The sequence below is a fragment of the Rhododendron vialii genome, chromosome 13a (assembly GCF_030253575.1).
Source record: "Rhododendron vialii isolate Sample 1 chromosome 13a, ASM3025357v1".
NCBI lineage: Eukaryota > Viridiplantae > Streptophyta > Magnoliopsida > Ericales > Ericaceae > Rhododendron > Rhododendron vialii.
Window position 1 is genome coordinate 1,292,455 of NC_080569.1, and position 9,192 is coordinate 1,301,646.

The window sequence follows — 9,192 nt, forward strand, 5'->3', positions numbered from 1 at the left end:
TAGCAAGAACATATGGCCAAGTTTTCTTTTGGAATGATAAATGCAGGGCCGAGTCCCCCGGTTCACCAAATTACAGAGGCCTTTGGTGGAACGGCGGCGAGAGCAGGAAAAGGCGTTATTGATCGTTTGAAGAAAGTCGAGAACCTCTTCTCTTCGTCAAAATGGAGGAGCACCGAAGTATTATTAAGGAGGTGTTTGGCGAATCATCGGATAGCGAAGACGACGATCAACGAATCCAGCTTGATGATCCAAACGCCGAGTTTCATTCTCAGTTAATCTTTGGCAAAGGCCCTTGTTGGGAACCAGTCAGCCAAATCAACGGCTTATCGCTTTGCAGAGACCTTTTATCTCACGACCAGCAGTCTTCTTTGCTATCAGCTATAGAAATTGGTGCGTGTATATTGCATTGGGTAGGAAATCATTTGATTTATTTGTATCTTAGTAACCTAATCCGGGCGAGCTCGACCGTGAAAACGTCTTCTAAAACTTCCCAAACTAGTAAAATTTGCGAGAGCGTGTTTTGGATTTCTTCCGCTTCCGTCTTCCTTTTTTCAATTGACATTTGGATTTGGTTTTCATTTGGATTTGCCCCTTTTATTATCTTGTTTCTATCATGGTCCAATGAATTGAAGATAAAAAGAAGCGTCTTTTGCTGTTTAAGAGTTTTTTTTTTCCAGACACATCCCTTCCAATTCAGCAAATCCAGTTACTTTGTGTTGGGTACATAAATTGTAGTGTAGTTATGGTACATGTCACCTCCGGCCTCCGCCAGGGAGTATTGCCCCTCCGTTGCTAGAAAATATTGTCCGGTCACACCACACCATTATCTGTAAAAGGCCCCACTGCACTTAAGTCGGGACCAAACTAAGGCCTCCACCCCAAAGCTAAGGCCCCCACCATGTGTGGACGATGTTAGGAGTATATTTAGCACCACTAAAGGGCTATGAGGATTCGAGCTTGGGCCTTATCCAACCAAGTCCGAGTTTTTACCACTGAACCAACCCCTAATTTTTATTGGCGGAGAATGATTTTTTTCTTTCCTTGTTTTCAATGTCTTATTTGTAATCCTAAATTTAGGGATTGAGAATAGCTTTTCTTGGGTGCGAGGTTAGTGGTGATATCTCATTTGTGTTCTTAAAAATTTTCCACTTGTGGATGCAGAAGGATGGTTTACTGAAGCGTCTCACAACCAGGTATGACAGCCTAAACTAATATATGAGGGGCCTCTACTTTTCCATCTGTGGTAGTTGCGGCTTCGTAATGGTTATGGATTTATGTGGCAGTTTTGTATTTCAATTGAAGAACTAAAAAATTAGAGAGGCATATAACTTGTAAAAATAACCACAAGTTCATCAATACGTTTATTAGAAGTAGGTTCAAACCATTGGGTTATGCATCAATTGTGAGCTTCGTCACTCCTTTATTCTAATAATCAAGTAAGCGGTACGGTTTTGAGATTGGATCTATTGCATGCAAAAAGTCAGACTGGTAGCCACCAGGTCATCTAAAAGTTCAAGATATCATAGAGGGCTGGTTTGTTGTCAATACCCTGAACAAAATAGATAGCTCTGAGTTGGCTCTCTGTTCAAACTGGTTTAAACTGTTGTTGTTCCAGTTGAGCACCCAAACACCCCAATACTCGGCGTAGTTTGGATCATTATTTTGGCGTGTACACAATTTTCTGTCCAGGCTATCTATATATTAGAAACAACAAGCATAGTGAGAAAATACCTAAGAAGTAGTAATATCGACGAAATGCTTTTCTCGTGTGCATGTAGCTGAAACAATTGGGACATTTCATGCCAAGTTCATTTGATCCTCTGCCAATTTATCTTCACCAAATTGTTTCTTTGGCATAATCCATGAAAATTAGGCACACCATAAGACATAAGTACATCAAGTCATCTCAACCCCAATGGGTTTGTAACAAATTTAAGTAAGCACATGGAAGAATATTAACAAAAGCTGTAAAAATTTGATCCTACTTAAATGTCCAACTTGAAAAACACGTTCAGTTGTAGGTGGATCTACTTGAATGGGCCATAAGTTTTATTTCTCACTGCTGGCATCATTGTTGTTATCTTCGTGTGTGAGAGAATGGGTGTTCCTTTTCGTTCCTTATACCATGATGTTGCTACCATTTGCTAGCAATTCTTTGGTCTGCTGCATTCATCTCTCTCTCTCTCTCTCTCTCTCTCTCTCTCTCTCTCTCTCTCTCTTTCACACACACACACACACGCACACGCACACATACACTTAAACACACACACACATGCACATAACATTTTCGTTAGTTTTTCAATTTATGAATTCTTAGCATGGCTTGCCTTCGGAACAGAGTTGAGAATTGTTACTTCATTGTCTATACAGTGTTACGTCTAAATTACTCGTAGGTATGAGTGATTCAGCCATTATTGCGGTGTGTTTCTTGTGATTTTGAGTTTTTCTATTTGAAATGGACCAACTTTGTTATTTTGGCTTTATGGAATTTTTCCTGATCGCCCAATTGGTAAACATGCAGAATAGACCTTCCCAGATTTTAATGTTGTAATTGCTCCTTTGGTATGGTTGCTCACTATGCAAAAAAACATCAGCGTTCAGTAAGCTCTAGGGCCTAGGCTATTCATCAAGTAACATTGGCACTGTCTGTACATTGCATGCTTATCTAGCAATTCTTCATATAGTCTTGCTTCTCGTGGAGGCTTTTGAGCTCATACATTCCTTTCAGTGCAGGCTATGAGATTTGGAGATCTTCCCCGATGGGCAACTGAACTATCTAAGTTAATTCGTGAGGTGGTGCATTTTAGTGAACAAGTTTCTGAGTTAGGGGTTATAGCAGCATGTGACGATAAAGATGCATGCCTTCTTCCATCAAATTTACTTTGGAGAGAGCCTCTCTTTGACCAACTCATTGTGAACGTTTACCATCCAGGTGAGGTGGGATATGCCCTTCTGAAGTTTAATGTTTTATTGGTATTTGACATACTTAGACAAAACTGCTTTTCTTATACTTTTCTAGATCTCTTAACTTTCAACACTTGAATTAGATAACTTAGATGAATGCTACTCTCCCTTTTCCTGCCGCCTTTTTTTTTTGTGAAAATTCTGTTAGAGACAACATACATTGGCTTGGTGTTTTTGTATGCTTGGGCCAGACCTTTTTTCCTTAAATATATCGTCCCTCGTGTATAGTCGTATGGGTTCCTCCGAAATGTAGAACTGATGTCAGATGGTTTTGTTGCACGATTCTATTACTTTTTTGTCATAATAATGATCTCTTGAGTTGCTGTCATGGAATTTTAATGGTATGAAGACAAGCGAGATGACTGTTCTAGCTTTTGGCTATTTTCAGGGCATATGTGCACATGTTGACCTTATGCGCTTTGAAGATGGTATTGCCATCATCTCCCTAGAATCATCGTGTGTGATGCATTTCACCCACGTAGAAAGTGATGGTGGCATCATCGAAAAGGAATCGGAAAGGGATCCACCCATGCCCAAGATTCCTGTGTATTTAACCCCAGGATCGGTAGTCTTAATGTGGGGAGAAGCACGCTATCATTGGAAGCATGAGATAAATCGCAATACAGGTTTCCAGAAGTGGGAGGGGAAAGATATCGATCAGAAAAGAAGAACTTCAATCACTCTAAGGAAGCTTTGCCCCGACAAGTGAAGTTTTGTTGCTCTTGTGACTAATTGGTCGTTATTTGTTTATGTAATCTTGTGTCTATTTTTATGAGAGGGTCAAGTATTGCCTACTGAAATTCAAACCAATGCAATGCTGACTTGTTATGATTTGGGAGATACTTGTATGTGATCCAGGCACTGATTCGTACGCAAATACGATTGTAATTTATTCGTGAAGCGATAGATGTTTGACTGAACTAATTTTACGATGTACGGTTGTCTTTCCATTCAGGTATGAAGTTGAGGGTTCTCTTGTATCAACAAGGGCATAGAATCGTATAACAGTGAAGGTAGTCTATGTCTTTGCTGAGAATTGACTATATTGATAGCAGACGATTTATCAACAGATGCATTTCATTCTTTGTAATTCCTACATTTTGATTAATAAAATCTTTCTTCGCTGTTTAAAAAAAAGAGGTATTTGATCCGATTATTGGCACGAGGACTAACATTTGGGATGGAAGGAGGAGAAGTGTCTAAGCGTAATCAATGAATAAACTTCACATGGTGATCAAGTTCCAACTTAAAGAAAGAAGGCCAACTTGAAAGGAAAACAAGAAGGCCAAGACTGCAAAACCAGATTACAATTACTACCATACACAGACCCCATAAAAATCATATGGCTAGGTGACAGTAAACGACAACCAAGGGTTTTCCTCTGGAGGGGAGATCTCATTCAGAAGCTGGAGAACTTGATATGGATCGGTCTCAAACTTTGGTGGCACGTCGATGACCTCATACACAAACTCACCAATTTCCTCAAGAAAAATCTGAAACATCATCATTATGGTAAGAAAAATAAACCGATACGATAACCAGGGCCTTCTTAAATGCCTCAAACCAATCTGTAACCTTGGGGTTGTCATGGTCGAGGAGACGCTCGAGCAAATCCAATCCGCCACAATCAGCAATCATCTCCCTGTAAATATTTTTCCCGCTCTTTTGTCAGCCAGCCCCACCTTCAAAATGTTACGAATCCCCTCGAGGCAACAAACTACGATCTTTGGGTCTGGAGATTTCAAAAGTTCACAGAGTTTCCCAACGCAACCATGCTCCATGAACCATCGGACCTGCTCATCAGATCCTTCAGAGACAGCCTTTGAGATGGCCAAAGCAGCTGCCGCCGCCTCACCCTTACATTCTGCATGTTCAAAGCCAGCTTTTGCAACAGCCATCTCCAGAGTGTCAACACCATGGCCATGGGTCTGCGAAGCATCTGAGAACAGCAGCTTAGATTGGAGGCGCTTGTTCAAGAGAGTTTCGTCGCGCTTGGAGTGCCTGACTTCCTCCAGATCCTCCTCCCTCCGCTGCGAAGCTTCTTCCAAATCAAGCGCCACCTTGTATGATTTCTTGCGATACTCCACGTGTTGCAGAGAAGATATTTTTGCCTTTGCTGTTTCGGCGGTAGATTATCGCGAGAGAGAGAAACTGAGAAAGAGAAGAGAGAGCGCGAGAAACTTGTAGAATATTGTACGGGAAAGTTATTCTCAAAAAAAGTCAAGTAAAGTGAAGTAAAGGAAAAATAAAATTATTTTCCTATGAGTGTTCATTTGACAAAAGAATTTTGCAAGAATAATTAAGGTTTAGTTGTTCATTTGTCAGGAAAAAAAAATTTTCGGGAAAATTTTGTGAGTGTTCACTCATTTTCCTTTTCCCGCGACGCAAAATCCTGTGTTTTTTGCAGGATCACTTTTGCAGAAAAGTAATTCCTGCAGGAAAACTTAAAATTATGTTTCCCACTACTTTCCTGCCAACTGAACATTACAAAAATCATGGGAAAGTTGAATTTCCCTATCCTTTCTTGTACTTTCCTGGCAACTGAACGGAGCCTTAGGGCTGGGATCGGCCTTAGGGCTGGGATCTCCCGAGAGAACTTTGAAGACAGACTTCTCAACGGCAAAGGTAAATTTTGATACATTACACACTATTTTTGGTCATTTGTCTTTCTTTTTGCATCATACCAATTATAAATGTAGTTACTCAATACTCTATATAAATTTTGTACTAGGAATGGTAACGAGACGGGATGGGTTTTGTCATAATCCAATCCGACAATTATGACACGACCCCAACTGGGTAATTCGTGGGTGCTGCTGGTTCTGGAGTCAGGTTTTCCCACCCTATCCCGTGAAAAATGAGAATTTTTTTTTCAAAACTAAAGGCAAAAAAGAAGAAAATAATTATATAAAGGTGTTCCTATATTACTTAAATGATGAAAATATAAAGGAAAAAATAATTTTTTTGGTAAAATGAGAAAAATAATGAGGTATAAATTTAATTTTTTAGTTTGATGATAAAAATATTGGACAAAAACTAAAATTTTGTATGTACAAATATCTCTCGGCGGGTTTGGAGGGGGCGAGTTCGCCATCAACGCAAAACCCCGATCAAAATTTTAATATATTTTTTCCGAACCCGTTCCAGTACCCAAAAATTTGATAAAAACCGTCCCAATCGGGGTTAGGGGTGGGATCGGGACGGGGCCAACTGCCAATTGGACACGCTGTGCTCAACCTTCTAAAGAAACGAAACATGTATTCTGTATGACTGTATGTTCAAAATGTAACGAAGCCCCTTGAGGCAACAAACCGCAATCTTTGGGTCTGGAGATTTCAAAAGTTCACAGAGTTTCCCAACGCAACCATGCTCCATGAACCATCGGATCTGCTCATCAGATCCTTCAGAGGTAGCCTTTGAGATGGCCAAAGCAGCTGCAGCCGCCGCGGCCTCATCCTTGTATTCTGTTATGTTCAAAAGCCAGCTTTTGCAACAGCCATATCCAGAATGTCAAGAACAACACCAACAAGAGTAGTCTCCTCCATTTCCTTCAGCTTGCGCGAATGAAATGATCGTATATAGCAACTTTCTTCATTTGGAAGAGACGATACACCATCACGGATCCTGTAATTTGCATGGGTTGTGGGAAGAACCTCACTTTTATCAATGCCATAATTTGCACCACATGTTGTGAATGCAAGCATAGGAAATATCAAGAGGGCGAGAAGCCATAAGGAAATTAAGAATATGGTTTTGGCCATGTCTTCTCTTGCAGAGGGTTAAAAGCAAAGACGATCGAGGATAGAGAATTTTGCAGAGAAAGGGCTGAACTTGAATTTGAAACTTGATGCAAACGCCTAAATTTTGTGCAAAAGCACGTAGGTACTTATAGGCCACAGAGTCCTCTAATTAGCTATCACTTTGGTTTGATAAGTATTGGACTGAGTAATTATAGACCATCCATGCAAGAAAAATTCAACAAAATGTTGAATTGAGTTGGCACTAGTCAAAACATAAATTTGTGATAATCTTTACTCCTCCTTAAATAGAAACCCTCATTTGTTACAATTGTAATTACTGTTCTATTTACTAAAAATATTTATCACAAATTTATGTTTTGACTAGTGCCAACTCAATTCAACATTTTTCTTGCATGGATGGTCTATAATTACTTCGTCCAATACTTATCCAACCAAAGTGATAGCTAATCATAAGACTCTATGGTCTATAAGTACCTACGTACGCGTTTTTTCACAAAAATTAGGCGTTTGCATTAAATTTCAAATTCAAGTTCAGCTATTCTCTATTCTCAATCGTCTTTGCTTATAACCTTCTGCAAGAGAAGACATGGCCAAAACCACATTCTTAATTTCCTTATGGCTTCTCATCCGCTTCTCATCCTCCTGATATTGGGAAAATGGCGGCACATGGCGTGTTTTGATAATTAATACCTGTCAAGGACAATCTAAGAATATTTGTTAATATTGAAAATGTCCTTGGCGGGTATTAATCATCAAAATACGTCATTGACCGTCATTTTCCCCCTGATATTCCCTATGTTTGCATTCACAAAATGAGGGGCAAATTACGGCATTGATAAAAATGGGGCTCTTCCCATCATACAGGATCCGTGATGGCGTAGCGCCTCTTCCAAACAAAGAAAGTTGCTATATACGGTCATTTCATTCGCCCAAGCTGAAGGAAATATTGAAGGAGACTAGGATGGGTCCGGCCCCAAGTCCTACAAAATTCGAGACGAAAGAATTTAATTTACTAGCTATTTCTTAGGAATTACGATGGTTGTTATATTTGCAGTACATGTACATCTTACTCTTGATGAGTGCTGCTTAGATTGGAGGAGCTTGTTCAAGAGAGTTTCGTCGCACTTGGAGTGCCAGACTTCCTCTAGATCCTCCTGTTAGGAAAAATATATGCATAGAAATTTCTGATAGAATAATAATTCTAATTAATATTTATCGATCAAATTTAGCAATATAGATAAATAGAGGAAGGAATAGAATAGCCTGTGGGGTGGTCGAGACACGTGATAGCGCTCTCCTAAGGAACGATACACCCCCTGCACGGGTTTGAATGCTACTCTTTCCTCAAGATACATCGACCTTCAAGTTTCCTTCTGTGCAGTGAAGCAAACTCATCACGAACCAATAGTTTCCTGAGACTCGAAATCCTTAGCAAATATATGTACGGAAATTTCGATGATATACGAGCTGAAAATAAAGAGAAGAAAAGGAGTAAATTCTGCCATATAGAGAAGTCAGAGTATGGAAGGCACTTCTTAAGGACAGACAGTATATTTAGTATTTTGCAAACACCGGCCACTACCATCAAATTTATAACCAACGTCCAAGACCACTTGGTTTTTATTTGTAACAAACCATTCCTATTATTTTGCAAGTAGTATATATAGGAGTAGTAGTAGGAACGTGCATGGTTTGAATTGTTGTTAGGAGTAAAAGTAGGAGACTAAGTCGATAAATGGGTTTACAGCTAATTTAATTAGGAAAATGATATTAACACTCTAAAAATTGATGGAGCCACTCCATAATCAGTGTGAAGTATCAAACATCGGTTGTTTTTGGATAAAAAAAAAAATCACTTTTTTGAATTTTTATTGATACAACAGTTGTTTTTAATTCCATCTCATATGAGGGTGTTACAAATAACCATTAAATGAAAACTTTTGATTTGGTTTCTCTCTTTGTAACGTTCAAAATTTAAAAATAGCACAGAGAACGTGAAAAGTTTGGTCTTCTTTTTTTTGGGGGAGGGACGAACTCACAAAGGACTATAATGTAAATAAATCTGATGGAGAGAGAGGGACAATTATCACTATTTGAGAGAAAGAGGGGGAGGGAGAGCCGTAGAATTTATGTGACAAATTAATGGTTAGAATTTATGTCGGACATAAGATTTAAAAACCGTTCTCCCTGTAGATTGAAGACATAGACTTCTCAACGGCAAAGGTAAATTTTGATGTACATTACACACTATTTTATAGTAATATTTTTTTGTCATTTGTCTTTCTTTTTGCATCATAATACCATTTATAAATGTAGTTTAGGCTTGGACTAGGAATGATAACGGCGTGGTGCGAGATGAGTTTTGCCGTAATCCGATTCAAAAATAATGTCACGATCCTGACCGAGTAATTCGTGGGTGCCCCCTTTCCCATCCTATTCTGGTATCGGGTTTTCCTAGCTCGACCCG

At 39.3% G+C, this 9,192-nt stretch overlaps 2 protein-coding genes across 2 annotated transcripts; one reads left to right on the forward strand and one right to left on the reverse strand.

Moving 5' to 3' along the window:
* Window positions 1-3,888, forward strand: LOC131315089 (uncharacterized). Its single transcript, XM_058344153.1, has 4 exons — window positions 1-390; window positions 1,162-1,193; window positions 2,734-2,937; window positions 3,353-3,888. Exons 1-4 carry the CDS (start codon window positions 162-164, stop codon window positions 3,671-3,673), a joined length of 786 nt encoding a protein of 261 aa, XP_058200136.1. The 5' UTR covers window positions 1-161; the 3' UTR covers window positions 3,674-3,888.
* Window positions 3,889-4,598: 710 nt separating this feature from the next.
* Window positions 4,599-8,120, reverse strand: LOC131313094 (importin subunit alpha-1-like). Its single transcript, XM_058341196.1, has 5 exons — window positions 8,079-8,120; window positions 7,796-7,879; window positions 7,295-7,415; window positions 6,277-6,428; window positions 4,599-5,024 (listed from the first exon to the last, which is right to left on the reverse strand). Exons 1-5 carry the CDS (start codon window positions 8,118-8,120, stop codon window positions 4,599-4,601), a joined length of 825 nt encoding a protein of 274 aa, XP_058197179.1.
* Between the last annotated feature and the right edge of the window lie 1,072 nt (window positions 8,121-9,192).